This window comes from Phallusia mammillata, chromosome 3 (genome assembly GCF_965637545.1).
Source record: "Phallusia mammillata chromosome 3, kaPhaMamm4.hap1.1, whole genome shotgun sequence".
NCBI lineage: Eukaryota > Metazoa > Chordata > Ascidiacea > Phlebobranchia > Ascidiidae > Phallusia > Phallusia mammillata.
This window is the reverse complement of record NC_137254.1, coordinates 29840690-29857334: the sequence shown is the minus strand read 5'-3', so window position 1 is coordinate 29857334 and position 16645 is coordinate 29840690. Positions and strand designations below refer to the sequence as shown.

Sequence of the window (16645 nt, the reverse complement as noted above, 5' to 3'; positions counted from 1 at the left end):
CAACGAAAGGATGCTTTAAGTGCTCATTAACGTGTTTCTAAAGAAAGCAATGAAGTAAAGTTCCGTAAACAGAATGTTTCAGGTCAGTTTTACCTTGGGGCTAAGTGCGCTTGGGCTACATGAAACATTTGTCCAAAAATCTGCTGAGAATTTAGTTTAAAGTGTTTTGAGATGTCTGAAGAGAAAAGTATCCGAATTGTTTTTGTTCTTCTTGCAATTCTTGAGGCTAGCGAAGGTAAGTCATTGTAAAGCAAATAGTTATACTGATTTTCCAACACAAACATTTGTTGCAGCGTTGAAATGTATGAACTGTTATGCTTCACGAAGTTTTGAGGAATGCGACGTTAATGGTCACATCCAAGAATGTCAATCAAACCAGGTACCTTTCGTTGTAACAGCGAAAACAAATCAAAAACTACAGTTTAACCCACAGTGCACTTTATCAGAATACTTGTGAGACGGTCGTAAGACGGTACCTTGATCATCTATGGATCACAAAAAGCTGCAAAGGCGCCAACGCTTGCAGTAACAACCAAAAACAAGTGAGATACAAATTTACCAGAAGAATATATGACAACCTTACGGTATATACACAAAGACTTTTTGATACAGAATTCAGCAAGGTCTGGAAAATCGAGACAATGTAATTCTGATCAAACCAATTCATTTTGTTCATGTTGCTGCGATGGCAAGGATTTGTGCAACGCTGGATCGCCAACTTGCGTTCCACATTATCAGGCAGCTAAACAAGGTTGAGTAACAACTTATTCTGCGTATTATCAGGCAAAGCAACAAAGTAAAACAAAATCAACTATATAGGTCAAAACAGTTTGCCCCTTTTGACAACTAACTTATCATTAAATCGGCACAATGTGCTTCTGTTACAATATCCAATACTACGCATTGGCGTAGCCTACACAAAAAGGGGCCAAAAAGGTCATGGGTCTAACAAATTTTTGAAGATGTATATTGGGAAACTTCCATTCAGTGTGGTTTCAGTGAGGCTAACGCTTAACTTTATGGTATTGGACAAAGTATTTGACCCTCCCAAAATTTTTAAATGCCTATACGCCACTAATACTACAAGAAATACGACAAGTGATTGCCAAAATTTAAACAGTGAAAAGGTAAAGAGGTGGTGTGAAACAGAGTACTGTTGAGTCTAAACTAAAAAATTGTTTTAAACATTAGTAACAGTAAACAAGAACACCGTAAAACGAATTGTGTTATTATGCAGCAATGGATTGTCCGATTACTATATCAGAGTTTCCCCATGGGGAAATGGAATGTTACAACGATGGAAAAGTTTGTGAATACAAATGCACACAAGAAGGTTACGACGTTTGGCCACCGGGTCGTTACACGAATGTATGTCGCGATAATGGAACCTGGGCTCATGATAATCCATGTTGTTCACGTGAGTCAGATCAAACCAATCATATAATAGCATGCACAAATCACGGTTTACTATTTCACTTAGGTCCTTGCCCGCCGTTTTATCTTTACGACGATGTAAAACTTCTACATTTTCGGCGAGAAAACGCACAGAAGCGCTTGAATGATCTGTTTAACGTTTTCGTGTAGTAAGTGAATTAAAATTGAAACTCTGTCGTAATTTAAACAACTGTTGCTTTGAACATTAAACAAGAACGATTGTTTATAGTGGAGATATAGCCGACGACGCCATGAAAAATTCTGCGATGTACTTTAACCAAGAACCGATTGAATCAAGTGTTGTCCGTTTCAACGATTATAACACTGCTGACGAATATATGAAACTGGTTAGGGAAAGAATTATCATTAACAATACAGGTAACAAAATTGCTATAAGCGTTCTTGTGTGGGAAACAAAAGCATGGTTATTTTGTACTGGTGTTAATTAACGCAAAGAGTACAAAACTTGTGACTGTGATGTACTCAACTACAAGGTTAAGCAAAGTTACAAAGTGTAAACTACAAACAAAAGCAAAAACAAACTCAAAACTGTGCCAAAAAAGTGACCAAATTGCCTTGCCTTGTAGTGTTGTATATCGTTAAACAAAGTTCAGCTGCATGTATAAATATATTTTTTTCTACAAACTTTAGGTCCTGTAAACATGGGAGCTGCTATTCAGTATACACTGGATCATCTGTTAACAACAGAAAGTGGAATGAGATATGAGAAAGTGCCGAAAGCAATTGGAATTTTGACAAATGAAAATCCTGATGATGATGTCAAAGCGCCATCAGAAGAAGCAAGAAGGAGGGGTTACATGGTAACACAATGTTTTAACTTTCAGTGCTTTACTTTTACAGAAACAGCTAAATGAATTTAGAAACAAACCTTCATTTGTGTTAGCACATTGATTGTTTGGGCTGATGTCTCAATAGCTTCGAAATTTATGTAAACACACAAGGATTGATAGGACCTATTGGTAACTACTCATCTAAACTACATACACCTAAATGAATGATCACAAAACTTATTTTTAAACAACTCTGAGAAGATTGAACTTGCTTTGATTTGATTCTTTAGCACAAATGTCATCTTATCAACCAAGGATAGGCATAAAGTTATTCAACTAAAATACACTCTGGTATTTTAGTTGTACGTGCTTGGCTTTGAGTTGGATGGAGATTTTAAATTTGACCGAGAAAAGTTTCTTCAAATAACTGGAGATGAAAGCAAGATCTGGATTTTTGATCAAGATTATGGAGAAACGCTTCAGCCACATCATTTTGATCATATTGAACAATACTATTGTCCGAATCCGTGTGACCATATCATGCACAACCACTCATGAAATATGAACGTTAAAAAAGTTAAACACAAATTGAAGCAACGATTTTGTGTTAAACATTTGTTTCACTGACATGATAAACTTGTATGTTATATGTACTTGGTGTTTAACCTGTAATAAACACCAACCACTATTAAACATATTTCATCTCTCACTTCTGATTGCATCACTTTTGTGCACATTTTCTGTGTGTATTATTTAGGGTTGTCAAGCCGGTCAATTGACCGGTCAAATACGGTCAATTGACCAGTCAATTGACAGCACTTTATTTAACCGGTCAAATACTATTTTTAATTTTAAAAATCAAATGTGTTAAATTTTTTTGTACTTGCTTTTGGTTGTTGGAAAGGGTAAATTATTTCTAATAACCCTCAGATAGAACAGTTTAGGGTATACTTTTGTATTAATAAGTGCTTTTAAAGCCAATATAGATGTGTTCTGTTCATTTAAAATAAATAACAAAACAATTAGGAGATACTTTTGATTTGAAATTATGATCTGATTTACGTCATGGCAAACTTTGCAAGGTTTACAATGCAATTAAAAAACATGGATCACTTCTAGTTTATTTAATAAAAAACGTTTTATTTTAATAAAAATCGAGTGTGATATGTCCATGGGGGAAAGTTAGTTCATTAGTATTTACTTGGACATTTTTGTAAATGTTGCACATGTTTATTGACAGATAAAAAAATCTAAGCTATTTATAGCATCTGTGTAAACTTGTAGGTCTACAGTCCTTTTTTCTATAGTTGATCCAAAAATTGTTTGTAGCTATTAGCTTATAATTGCCCTGAATAGATTTTTTTGGATAAGTTCCAGGTCAGTACTGATTGGGATAAAGTATGTACATTTTAAGCTTTTGTATATTCTTTTTTTGTCATGAATAGAGATGTGACAACAGCGTAACAGCATAAATTACGACTTTAAGCAGGATAAGCGAGTTTTACAGTTAAATCTCAGTCAAAATTAGACTTTAATATGATGTATATAGAATATAATGAGAATTCAGTTCACAAATGTGATTACTGAATGAAAATTACAGGCACACAGGTGGGGCCATTGATGAAATGAAGCACGCAATGCAGTCGGAGTAGTCTGTAATATAATATAAACTGAATATTTCCCATTTCACAAACAAATTTATATGAGTTGAAACCTCCATCTCCACTACTTATGGTTTAGAAGAAGATTTAACTTCAACTTTAAACTAAAAGTGCAATTTAATAATGTGAATAGTATTTGACCGATATTTGACCTATTTGACAAGTATTTGACCGGTCAATTGACCAGATTTTATTTGACCGGTCAAATGCCCAACCCTACTATTATTATCACTTTGGTGCACATTCTGGATGTTTTGAGTACTTGATCACAGTATACTCAAAACATCTATCCTTTATGGTATGTACTTATCTTCAAGTTACTGTCTCAGCAAACCTGATTATATGCACAAACCAATTAAAACTAATGCTCATCGACTATCTGCTTTCTTTCTTAGCCAACACAGTATATGAACTATTGAGTTAGTAACAGTAGACAATACAATGGTGTTAATTTTAAAAGGAATATAGCATGAGGATTTGGAAAATGTGTTACAGTAAACATTTTGCTGTTTACTTCTATCTTGACCTTTATATATCAAATACTGATGAACAGATGGATGTATAGAAAAATGCACATAATTTAAGTTTTAATGATAGTCCGATCTTTTAATTAAATGTCCGGAGAAATTGAAAGTTAGCTTGCCCGCAATAGTGCAAAACTAGTAATATGTTTCTAATTCATTTAGCTGGTCTGAAATTTCTTTGCCAAACACAACCTAAACTAGATCTGGTAAAACAGGCTAAGTGACTAAAATTACAACATTTTTGTCGTCTTAACAACTACTGTTTAAACAGAATCATGCACACAACACACGAAAATACGATCAAACTTTACTGTGTCCAGTTTTCAAGGAATGTCCGCCGATTCTTGAAAAATCCAAATTCTCATTCCACTGTCGGCTGGTTTCAAGCTGTTTCGTCAAAACTTAAGCACTGTCAATGAATACTTCACTAACAATTCAGTCAAAATTGAAGTATTACAACCTAAATCTGTAAAACAAGCACGTTTAATGCAAAATTAAAACAAAACAGAAAAAGTAAACAAAATCTGACTACCAACTTAAAAAAATAAAAGTCCCGCCTCCGCATAGAAATCGTAACAGCTTCATGAGCGCAAAGCTAAATCTACGAACTAGTAGTTTCGATTTTGTCAATTCTCCCCTTTGAAAATCTAAAAAACTCCGAAAATCATTGTATTGCAAATTACATCCAACCACCTGCGCAAACCACGGTGCTAGAGGACAAGATTTGTTCGGGTATATTTGTGGTACATCAACTCGTGGGGATAATAAATCATCAAACTTTTGTACGCCGTGGACCACATCTAACATTTATAAGGTCTTAGAAGACCATGCTTGTAATTCTACATTCACAGATTTCCTTTGGTTCTGGAACTTAAAGAACTGTTAGCTGGATTATTTTACTATTTTTACATTCACACTTACATACGCTTTGTGTAAAGCGGCTACCAGATTTGGCTCTTGGGCTAAAGCAACCACTTTGTCATAAGCCATGTTATTTTCAACCCTATAAGCAGGGTTGCCATCGACTTGAATCCAAAAATAAGGACAACCGAAAAATTAAATTTTAAAACGAAACGAAACCAACGTTTTTTTAACAAATCTTTGCATTTATACGTCCCCTGACATATAATATGCAATATTTTGGCCAGAAACAATCTGTTTCAGCAACTCCTTGCTCGTAGTAAATAGAGATGTACCGAATATTCGGTTTGCCGGATTTATTCGGCCGAATCGGTCATTTTTGCAAAGATTCGGTTTCGGCCGAATAATTTGTTGCGATTCGGCCGAAACCGAATCTTTTACGAACATAAATGTAAAGCGTTAAACGTGTCTTTTCTGCTTAAGGTACCACGCAAATCTTTTAAAAGCCCAAACATAACGAAAATCGCGTCAATTTTTATCTTTTTCAACACATTTCAACACATTATCGGTTTCCCACTGTTGTCAAAAAAATTAGCAACTCATTGACAGGTTGCCAATCATGCTTGAGGCAATTTTAAACCCTACAGAACTGAAATGAGGACGAAACACAACTATTCTGCACTAATTGCCTGGTAGATAAACATTTTTTTCATGTCAAACGCGTAGCGTACGACTTCGCGTGACGTCATAAATGATTCGGTTGATTCGGCAAAACCGCCGAATATTCGGTTTCGGCCGAATCGAAATTTCGCCGATTCGGTACATCACTATCACTAGTAGTAAATACCTTGCGCATCTCACGATCGCTAACGTCTCGTTTTACGTTTACTAGTAGCATGGTTTTGACTTGTAATTGTTGAAAATAAGACAAAAGAAGGACTCAAGTCAAAAATAAGGACATTTCTCAGAAATAAGGACATTGAACTTTTCTAAGACACTACCGTTCAAAATAAGGACAAATCTTAGAAATAAGGACGGTATGGCAACCCTGCCTATAAGTCTGCATCTAGGGTCTCAGAAGATATAATTTCAAACAGCAAAGACCTTAATCATAAACATTGATTAAATTACTTTTTAAGTCCGTGTATAGTGTTCCTAACAAAGATCTTGCTTCGTATGAGGAGGTGATCAAAATCAGTTAAGCTAACAAACAATGAACTTCAAATCAATCTTTATTGCAAAAACTTAACCAACGCAAGTATAGATAATTGCCTAATTTGACAACAAAACCAACGTTCAGTAAAAATAACAACGGTTAGGTGTCATGATAATATGACAATATTGTTTCCTAAAAACACTACCTTTTATTTCACGAGACAGCCTTTTCATTTTAACAGAAAGTAAACTCATTTCAAAGTCAAATCGTTATAGCAAGGTATTAAGGTAAATGGCCCGAAATAAATTCATTTGAAACTTCATTACTGTAAAAACTGCTCATAGAAATGTGTATAACGTAACAAACTAACACAAAACTTATGGGGTTGAATGCTTGATATAAAAAAAACACTAAGAATAAACGACTTCATGCTAAAATTTGAACTTGAATGGGTGGCTAAAAATAACTTTTTGTGCGAATTGATGGCAGAAAGGGAAAACAATTTGAAACAGAAAATTCAGCAAGAACAGGAATAAAATCTCTTAAACTAGCAACGAAATAAAGAACGACAACGATAGAAAAAATGGGGTTTGGGAACCTGGAAGTCGATGGAAAGTAGAATTCGATGATCAGTTGAAGACAGACGAACTGCTACGATTAATCCTCCAAAGCTTTTAAGACAGCGAAGTTGAATAAACGAGTATAGCTCTTCCAGCAGTTTTATTATAAATAATCGACGTTTCAACGTCCCATACAGGACGCCTTCATTAAAATACTGGCATATCTTGCAAGACCAATTTCTTATAAAGCGACAATTGCAACAAACCTAAGTTGTATTGCAGAAATAAATAAGAACGCTGAAAATTTAACTATACTTTGGTCTTATTGGCATGACTTTTACTGCCAAAATTTTAAGTTAACAATTTAATGTGCAAAACTGATAATTTTTACAACACACAAACTGAAAATTGACCTTTTCTTTATAGTTATGCATGAGTAAATTTTGGTTTTTCCAAAAAAAAAGTTTCCATGTTTCCAAAAATATTTTTACATACCTTCAATGGCAGGAAGAAGGTCGGTTGAACTTTCCTCGGCCGGTTCCCTAGCCTCATCGGATTTGTTCGGCTCATCCGGCGACGGCTTACACTCGAGAGTTATCTGGAAGGCTACCCACAATGCTGTGCGCGCCTTTCGAGTGGCCTTCGTAAGTGCTTCCAGGCTTTCAGAGAGCGCCAAAGTAAGAACGTCTGCGAGCACAAATGTTGAAAAATAACTCCGCATCTTTACATAACACAAGTTGACTTTACTGCATGGGTCCAGTGCCATGCACGATTATATTGCATTGTTAGTGTAGTGCTTTGGGGACTTGGGGCAGAGCATAGGGACTAAAGTGCAAAACAGTCATCAAGCCGGAGATAGCTGAGCTACGTCGAAACGTTATGGGCGCATTATAGAGAAAAAACAAACAATTGGTGGATTTTGATTCGTGGCTCGACGCGCTACAGCACCTCCTTGTGGGTAAATACGGCTGGGGGAACGCTGGTTGGATCAGTCGAGGAGTCATATACATCCTATCACTGCATAAGCGGTCTCGAACCGGAAAGTACAAGCCCGAATCTCGACCCGAACTTGAATCGTTTTTAAAAAGCCCGTTTAGGCCCGCAAGTTTGATTGACAGGATCATAATAAAAAGCCATACATAATGGACAATTGCCTAAACAAGACTTTCTAGGGCTGTTGGGCAGGTTATGTCCATAAACAGCTACTTAGCTAGGTAATTTGTATTTTAAAAATATACTGACTAGGAATGTAAAGCCCGAATCAAGTTCGTTTGTTAAAAGTTTCAAGCCCGATTCCTACGTACAACTAATTACCGACCAAAATTAAACAAACAAACGGAAAACTTCCCGTACCAGACTCTGCTTCATCAGGAACAGCTGAAGGTAAATTGTTCGTGCTCTGCCTCAAATTCATCTCATCTCTTCTCTTAGCTTCCACCTCCCGTATGTATTTGTATTGAACCTCCATCGCATTGGCAACATTCTGGTGGATCGGTCCTTCAAGCAAATGCTCCATGCGATCGATCAACGCCATCACCTGTAAAGTATGGGGCTTATAACAGGGACTTACTGAATATTGAAAGGCGAAACTACACCAGCCTTCTGACTATTTGTTTGCTAGTTTCATTTATGTCCTCTGTACGTGGACAATGCTTGAATCCAATAACTTTTAAACAATGTCTCAGTTTACAAAATAAAATGCGAAACACTTTGAGTGTAGGAGTGTGCAAAACTCCAAAAAAAGAGAGCCAGGATTCGAACCATGAAGCTAGCGAGCACAACGAGGCTGCGCAAAGCACTGGGCGAGTTCGGCAGTTTATTGCGCAATACTGGTTGGTGAACTAGCTTAAAACATTTGAGTGTCTTTAAACCAACTCGGCCTTCGGCCACATTGCCTGTATTACGAATTGCATAGGTTGTTTTAAGGTGGCGATTTGCAGTGGAAAGTGATAAACTTATAAGAATAAAAGCACTGATGGTGACTCACCCTGCTGTGTTCTCTGTGCTGATCCGATATAAGTTTGTCAGCTTTTGTTGGGTTGGCAGGTGGGCGTGGAAGGGGCGTGTTGTTGGATCCAGTTACTCTTCTCCCGGGAAAATGTCGACCAAGCTCAGTTTCGGTCTAATGAAGTAAAATGTCAGCACCTTTTCGGTGAATCGCAAAAAATCTTTGATGTACCAAAAGAAGAAGAGGGACCTGCTCTTATATTTGATCTGTTGTCATTTTTTAGAGAGAAACCAAAGTTGGTAAAAAAAACGGAACTGTCTATTTTGCTGCAATTTATAACGAAATGAACGGTGTGTTGAAAAAATAGCTGTTAAAAGTCACAATAAACAAGTAAAAAATGATGTTGTTTGACAATGTACGAAAACATTAGTAAGGAAATGGAATATGCCAATATAGTCACATTTATCACAAACCGGTCTCATTAAACGAAGCCCAAGGAATGCATTAACAAGTACCAACTGCATAGAGCTCTTCTGGCAATTGTATTTTTGTACCGACTGGTTAACGTCCTTTACAGGTCGCCTTTTGTGTTATTTACCCTGATGCGGACTGTATAGAACGTCGAAACGTCGGTACTTATACCAGGCAGCCACACCTTATATATGCATAACAAGTACATCATGCTTCCTTTCACACATTATCTGGCGTTCAACCGACTTAATAAGGAGGCATTACCATTTTCCGTTCCTTTTCCAGGCTTCTGTACTGGTCGTTACATTCCTCCAGAGCGATGTAGAGCTTGTTCTGCGTCCACGTGCGTGACGGTTTGCAAACCATTGGCGGGAAACCGTACATGCCGTTGCCTGGTAACGCGCCTGTAACAAAGTGCGAGTTATTTCTAGCTGTTATTTTGTTTTCTGTCAAACTTTGAATCAAAATCCTACAAAACGACTTTGCACGAAGCAATAAAATTAAGGTTAATTTCAAGTCTTAGCAGGGAATTGAGGCAAAAATAACCAAACACTGACGAGTTTTGTAGCAGAAACGAATGCACTATAAAGATCAAAATCAATAATGATTCCTATTTATTGATAAGTATACGATAAGGGAACAAATTTAACGATTTTACAACCCTTCTCTAAAGTTTAAATCAGTCGCAGTGATGGCCTATCTGATCTTATAGTTCATCCGCACAACTGAACTTATAGATCGTCAATACATCTAATAGGTTAGACAGGAACAACTTACCCATAGCTCCAGTGAATGGTATCATGCCACCATTAGCACCCATGGGCAGAAAAGGCCAAGTTTTGCCGTCCAAATATGGAGTCACCATGGGTGGGTAACCCCTGGTTTGTTGGGCAAGCTGGGTGGGGTTGCAGGGAAATCCTGGGGCCATGGGGTTGTACATAAAGGGGTTTGGCATCTCAGCACCAACCACTTGAAGTTTTGCCCGATCCAGGGGGGTCAAAGAGGGGTACACGGTGGGGTAAACAAAATGAGGCATAAATGGATGAGGCATGTATGCCGGCATCATGGGGTTTTGGGTCTGGGGTCCCATTTGGGGCATTGGTTTATTCATGAGAGCTTGGTAGCCTTGAAGCCCAAATGCCTGATGGGGCAAGGGACTTCCTCTCATATCTGGGTCAGGTTTTAGAGAACTGTTAAATGATGTCACTGAGGGATGGTTTGTTTTAACCTAAAATAGAAAATGTTTGTAAAAAGTCACTAATTCTGCAAACAACAAATTCTCACTTCTCTTTGTGGGTTTCCATCCCCAAAACCGTTTTCGAATCCTGTTTCACGATGCTGTGAAGAACCTAAGAACATACAAATTAACCAAATAGCCCCTAGATTGTGATAAAAAAGGTGCAGCGGAGTAACATAATGTTGTAGTAAGCCAAAATTTCAGACCCCATGTTTAAACTTAATTTAAAAGTGGTGACTCTTCAGTTTATTAATATAGTTTGTCCTAATAACAAAGGCAATATTTTGGAAGTGCAACGTTATAACCAGGGTTGCCATACCGTCCTTATTTCTAAGATTTGTCCTTATTTTGAATGGCAATGTCTTACAAAAAGTTTTTGTCCTTATTTCTAAGAACTGTCCTTGTTTTTGACTTGAGTCCTTATGTTGTCTTATTTTCAACAATTACAAGTCAAATCCCTGCTAAAAGTAAAAACCTAGACCGGAGCTGTCGTGAGATGCACTACGTGTTTTCCACAAACAAGGAGTTGGAATTGGTCCTGTCAAAAAGAAATATCACATGTGATATGTCAAGGCTCATATAAATGCAAAGATTTGTTAAAAAAACGTTTGTTTCGTTTGACATGAAAGTCCAATTGTTCGTGTGTCCTTATTTCAAGTTCCATGTTGATGGCAACCCTGGTTATAACAGAGTACAGGAATTAACCTGTGTTACAGGATTTGCCTTCATTGTAATTCGCCTATTTATCAGGCACCATCAGTTCAGTCTTCTTGAATAATTTGTACACAATATAATGTACATATCATTTATCCCACCTGTGTTTCTTACAAATGGGTTGTATTCGGTGGAAATGGGGTTTAGTGTAGATGTTGAGTCGCCTCCACCCAAATACAACTCGGGAACACCATTTTGCCAAGGAGAATGGACCTTATAAACAAACTTCAAACTTTAAAAAAATACATCAACAATTTTTTTAGCTCTAGCAGTTTTTTATTTAATTAGAATATGCTGACATTAAAAAAAACTGCTGGAAGAGTTACAAATTTGTTTGATACATTATGCCTGGCAGCAACAGTTTATTCGTAAAACAAGCCAATCAGAAGCAAGCAGAGTGTCTCCAGAAGTATTTCAAAAGTGCCACAAATTGGTTGAAACAATAATGATAGACAACAAACTATTATACATTTACCATCAACCAATCATGTTTGGCATCTTAATGATTACCGAGTTGATTAAAAGTTCTCGGACTAATAAATAAATCTTTGTGTGTATTATTTTGTCCACTGTGTACCTCTCGTAAATTAGAGTTTCCTATAGATTGAAAAGCAGGAGAGTCGTATCTGTTTTGCCCACAAGTATCTCTACTACCAGGTGGTTCAATTGGAGAAGGAAACTCACTAGAACCACAACCTGAAAAGCATAATGTTCCAGTGGTTATGATCAAGTGCTGTTAACGTGATTAATTACAGAATCAAAGCAATAAATGATCGTATGTTTAAAGCCTGAATTTTTGGAACATTGCTTATCTATACTCAAAACATTTGGTAGATTTTGCTCTAGTAAGGAGCATCCCTTTTACTGACTCACAGCAAAATGGCAATGAAGTGAGGTTTAACTACTTATAACTATTTCAATTTACGACATAGCACAGTGAAATATGTTTAGTTGACTTACCAGTATTGTGAATTTTCTGTGGCGTTGTTTGTTGCTTCATAGGGTCCAAAGCACGAAGAGGCAGAGATGGAACATCATTAGCACCGTAACCTAAACAATTTGTTGCTTATTGATTACAACAATACTTTACAATCGGAACGTGACAGGCCTATTAAAGGCATCATACCAAATCAGCCGGTCACCATAATGCCATCAATAGGCCTGGTATACTATGATTTATATATGAGCACTGTGACCGCTGGCCTACATGAACTCTTAAGAGCTGATAATTCTGTTCATCCTAAACCTTTGCAATACGCTACTCTTGACAATTAAAGTGTGGTGTTACCATCGCTGGGCTACATGTACGTTTCAGGGCTGATCCCAGTTATGAATTTATGTTCATTTTAAACCTTTATATGCTACAATTGACAATTAAAGTGTGGTGTTATAAGATTAAAAATAATTTACCATTTTGTATCTGGTTGCTAGCTAACGGAGGGGTTCCATTTCCCAAGCCCAATTCTCGAAACTTCTGCTGAATTAACCGCTCTTGTAAATCTCCAGACCTGTAAACATACCAAAACTGTCATTTAAACTGTTGATAATATATATATTACAGATACACAGGTGGATCCAATTAATCAAATGAAAAATTTGATTTGATCAATTAAACAGAATATGCATTAGTGTGGTTGATTTTGTGGACAAATGGTCATGGTTGGCATTTTCTATCTCTATGCAATTAACCAGTATGCGATTAACCGGATTCTTCTAATCACATAAAATATACATAAGCATCTGTATTAAGAAATTGGTACATTATAATAAATTGACCTCAACTTTAATAAAGTATGTTAGTCAATTGTAGCCTCTTCGCAATATTTAGTGTTTTACTTGGTGAGCAATTTTATAATATATGCAAATTGAATGTTTGTGACTAGTAAATAAAGTATACAGGTAAATTTATACTGTCTTTATTAGGATTTATCCAACTACCTACAGATTTAGCATGATGGGAAAATATTTGATAACATAGCCAACCAAACAACTTGAAAACCACAATTTTGCCATCCACAACTTGTTTTACAAAAAATTAAGTCATCCACAATTTGTTTTACAAAAAATTAAGTCATCCACAATTTGTTTTACAAAAAATAACATTTACCATAAAACTAGATAAACTGACCTCATGTCGTTACAATGTATTTCAAATCATTACCTTGGAGACAGATTGCTGACATCATTTCTTACTGGTTGAACTTGTTGTGGTGTTGAATGCAAATAAATATCTGAAGTTTGTTGTTGGTTTGTTTGTGATGGCAAACTACCCATATCACCAACAGCTGTAAATTTAATATACATTGTTTAAATCCACACCTAAATATTGCGTTTTTACTGAATGCAGTAAAAAATAAAGGTGTTTTTTAGTATTTAACCCCTGTTAACTTTGTACTTTGTAGAATGGTATACATTACAACCTAAAAACATCTTGCCGGTATCTTTCAATTCTGCAGATGTGTGATCCTTTAATAGATTAAGCTGTTTCCCTTGTGATACTAAAGCAAACTCAAATGTGTTAGCCACACTACTTGCAAAATTTAAACTTTTTTTTCGTATCAAAAGTGATCATACAACACATTCAGGCATTGCTTGCCCAGTGACAAAACAAACTACACCATCATGCAACTGACAACTTATTATCAGAGACTAATTACCATTGCCGTTATTGATGGGTTGTCCAATATCACCAAACATTCTTGGGGCGAAGTCGCACCATGAGGACATGCTGAACTTTGAAGACCCAACTCCTTGAGGGTGGCAGTTAGAATTCCTACATGAAACAAGACAAGTTTGGTAACAAAAGCATCTTTACCTATGTATTGTGTTCTTTAGTAAAAATCTTTTTCTTTAATAAAAATCTTTAAAAAAGATTGGAAAACTGGGTTAATAATAAAAATTTGAAAATATTCTTTCCTTGGTAATCGGTATCCATGGCCCTGTTTATAATATACTCTCTGTTTTTAATGTAACTTTTAAGTTTTAGTTTGCTGACTGCAGTATCATATAATAAATAATGCCTTTGTTAAGTCTTAGCAGTCATTGCGCCTTTCTTAAACAGATATTTATGTATAAAACATGTATAAATTGTGGGCTCCTATCTACATTAAAGCTGAAATACTACAAGATTTTATTGCTACTACTAATCTGACTTAAACCTTGAATCTTCAAACATATCCAGCTTGTTCTCCGAATAATCTAAACTTCCATTAAAACTTGGTGAAGAAAGATAATCTCCGCTACCTGATAAGAAGCTGCCATTGCTTTGCTCCTTAATTGCTAAACAACAACAGCTGTTAGGGCACAAATAATATATCAATATGTTTCAATGATTAACCTTTTTGCACAACTGGCAAAAATACACTGAGCTATTATTTCCAACTTTGCCAAAACTTCGGCTTCTTTTTGCATCACCACACATAGCAATTATTTTTGTAAATTTTAAAGCTTTCTCTTCAATAAATTTAAAAAGATTTTATGTTTCATTACAAGAAAAAAGTGTACATCTTTTGCAAACACGACCAACATATCAATCTGACCTCTTTAATAATAGAAACAAACCTTAATGGGATTTGAAAAAAACAAAAAATGAATCAACTTGCATTCATATATAGGTGCATGTGGCAAGGCGGTTTTTCCAACAGCATTTTTGGTACCAGGAAAAAAACTGTCTCCAACATTGCAAACCCTGTCTCCTTCGGCACCTGTCCTGATATTGGTGAAAACCGATTCATAACCTGTATTACCCACAGTAGTGAGGTAACGATGAAGATTAGACCGCTTTTCTATGGTTGGTACCGGAATCTAAATAAGTACTTAACAATAAATACTAAGTAATAAAGAACGTTATATGAAATCAGACCCAAAACTCAATCTCCTTTATTCTCAACATTTACCCATTACATTATGGGTACTTATAAACAGATCAGTTTATTGGAATCCAAAATACCAAAATTTTATCAGTATTTTACACATCGCTGGCCACATAAACCGGATATCTTACATAAGTATTTGCTATATTTTAGTTAGCTAACATGACCAGTATAAAACAGAGTTATATCCAATGATTTTTATACAATCAAGCTTTCTTTAAAGCTATGCTACAACACCATTCCTAAATACATCATATCTCCGCCTTTGTTGCTTTTAATGCTCACCTTTTTACTGGGAGATGGAGTGCAGAAGTTAGGTTTTGGAATTTCTTCATTTTCCAAGGCTGTTGTTGGTTTTGTATTTACACTAAACAATACAATAAGTGGTAAAATGAACAGTAGAAGAGCAAATCAACATGACAACTACTTAGTCTCTGCAGTAAGTTTAATGTTGAAGTATTTTTTACCTGCATTCAGTCTCCCCAGAGTCTCGCAAAATGCTGGCCACCAAATCATGAAGTGCGCCATCATTTCTGGAAATTAGTAAATTGTGTAAAACTTTACTTAAAAATCTTTGCATTCTTAGCCCAAAAATTACACTGAAACTAATTTTTTGCAATAATTTTTATACTTCTACAATGGCCTGTTTTTAAAAACGTACAGCTGATTTTATGCTGACAAATGATTTAAAAAGTTGGCAGCTATTTACAGTTTTGTGACTATTTTAGTTTAATTGAATTTACTTGTACAATCGCCTGTTTTTTAAAACATACAGCATATTTTAAATTGACAAATATTTCAACAAAGTTAGGCAGCAATTTTAGCTTGGTAATTGTTTTAGTTTAATTGAATTGTTTGTTTTTTTTAACATGAGAAATAGACTCATTTTTATAAGAAAATGAACACACTTGTTAGACTTCTCTTCCACGTTTGATGACCAGGGAGAATATGGGAGTTTTCTTTCCATTCAGATTTCTAAAATTTCTGCAAACATGAGAACAACAGCAAAATGAAACCCCACCATGGTAACACTTAGCTGACGAAAACATACAGTTTATCAAGTGTATCTTACAATGGATTTGAGGCATAAGTGTACACTTGCTACGTAATTAAGTCCAAACTTGACCTATCATGGACCCTAACGTTAATAGCGTTGCACGAACGATATTTGACCTAACATCTCCTTACATGTAACTTATACTTAACGTAGAATGCATTATATATATATATATATAAATTCAGTTATTTTAAGTTGAAATCGCACTATAGTTATACGATTATAATCGTAAACAAATTATTCAACAGAAACTAAGCCTTCGTCAAAATCACCGATGCTAAACAAATTCGAAAACCTACACTTGTTTACACATTACAAGAGAATAATTAATCCAGTTACTACTTGCATCTGTTTATTAA

At 35.7% G+C, this 16645-nt stretch overlaps 3 protein-coding genes across 3 annotated transcripts in view; 1 reads left to right on the top strand and 2 right to left on the bottom strand.

Annotated features, from left to right (window-relative positions):
* The window catches only part of LOC145217449 (ceramide synthase 6-like), a 53164-nt gene extending 48280 nt beyond the window's left edge, over nucleotides 1-4884 (bottom strand). Inside the window, exon 1 of the mRNA XM_080084717.1 lies at nucleotides 4722-4884. The gene's annotated coding sequence lies outside the window, so the exon portion shown is untranslated. The remainder of the gene's footprint in view (nucleotides 1-4721) is intronic.
* LOC145217448 (uncharacterized) lies at nucleotides 171-3165 on the top strand. Its single transcript, XM_080084715.1, has 9 exons — nucleotides 171-235; nucleotides 294-379; nucleotides 447-542; nucleotides 613-751; nucleotides 1238-1417; nucleotides 1481-1583; nucleotides 1664-1812; nucleotides 2086-2255; nucleotides 2586-3165. Exons 1-9 carry the CDS (start codon nucleotides 172-174, stop codon nucleotides 2781-2783), a joined length of 1185 nt encoding a protein of 394 aa, XP_079940841.1. The 5' UTR covers nucleotide 171; the 3' UTR covers nucleotides 2784-3165.
* Nucleotides 4885-6485: 1601 nt separating the features above from the next.
* LOC145219189 (uncharacterized) lies at nucleotides 6486-16366 on the bottom strand. The gene is made up of 18 exons (XM_080086581.1): nucleotides 16138-16366; nucleotides 15697-15762; nucleotides 15515-15596; nucleotides 14960-15161; nucleotides 14516-14636; nucleotides 14015-14130; nucleotides 13519-13642; nucleotides 12768-12865; nucleotides 12318-12407; nucleotides 11935-12053; nucleotides 11459-11570; nucleotides 10691-10755; nucleotides 10184-10634; nucleotides 9671-9810; nucleotides 8975-9109; nucleotides 8341-8524; nucleotides 7483-7674; nucleotides 6486-7098 (listed from the first exon to the last, which is right to left on the bottom strand). The coding sequence occupies exons 1-18, from the start codon at nucleotides 16194-16196 to the stop codon at nucleotides 7085-7087; spliced, it is 2370 nt and encodes a 789-aa protein (XP_079942707.1). The 5' UTR covers nucleotides 16197-16366; the 3' UTR covers nucleotides 6486-7084.
* Between the last annotated feature and the right edge of the window lie 279 nt (nucleotides 16367-16645).

Bases quoted from the DNA above. Each gene is read 5' to 3' on its own strand.
- LOC145217448 (XM_080084715.1), top strand. From the start codon at position 172: ATGTCTGAAGAGAAAAGTATCCGAATTGTTTTTGTTCTTCTTGCAATT. The intron at 236-293 runs GTAAGTCATTGT...CATTTGTTGCAG, and splicing joins AATTCTTGAGGCTAGCGAAG to CGTTGAAATGTATGAACTGT. The intron at 752-1,237 runs GTTGAGTAACAA...GTTATTATGCAG, and splicing joins TTATCAGGCAGCTAAACAAG to CAATGGATTGTCCGATTACT.
- LOC145219189 (XM_080086581.1), bottom strand. From the start codon at position 16,196: ATGGAAAGAAAACTCCCATATTCTCCCTGGTCATCAAACGTGGAAGAG. The intron at 15,162-15,514 runs GTGAGCATTAAA...GTACTTATTTAG, and splicing joins CTCCATCTCCCAGTAAAAAG to ATTCCGGTACCAACCATAGA. The intron at 14,637-14,959 runs GCAAGTTGATTC...GTTGTTGTTTAG, and splicing joins ACATGCACCTATATATGAAT to CAATTAAGGAGCAAAGCAAT.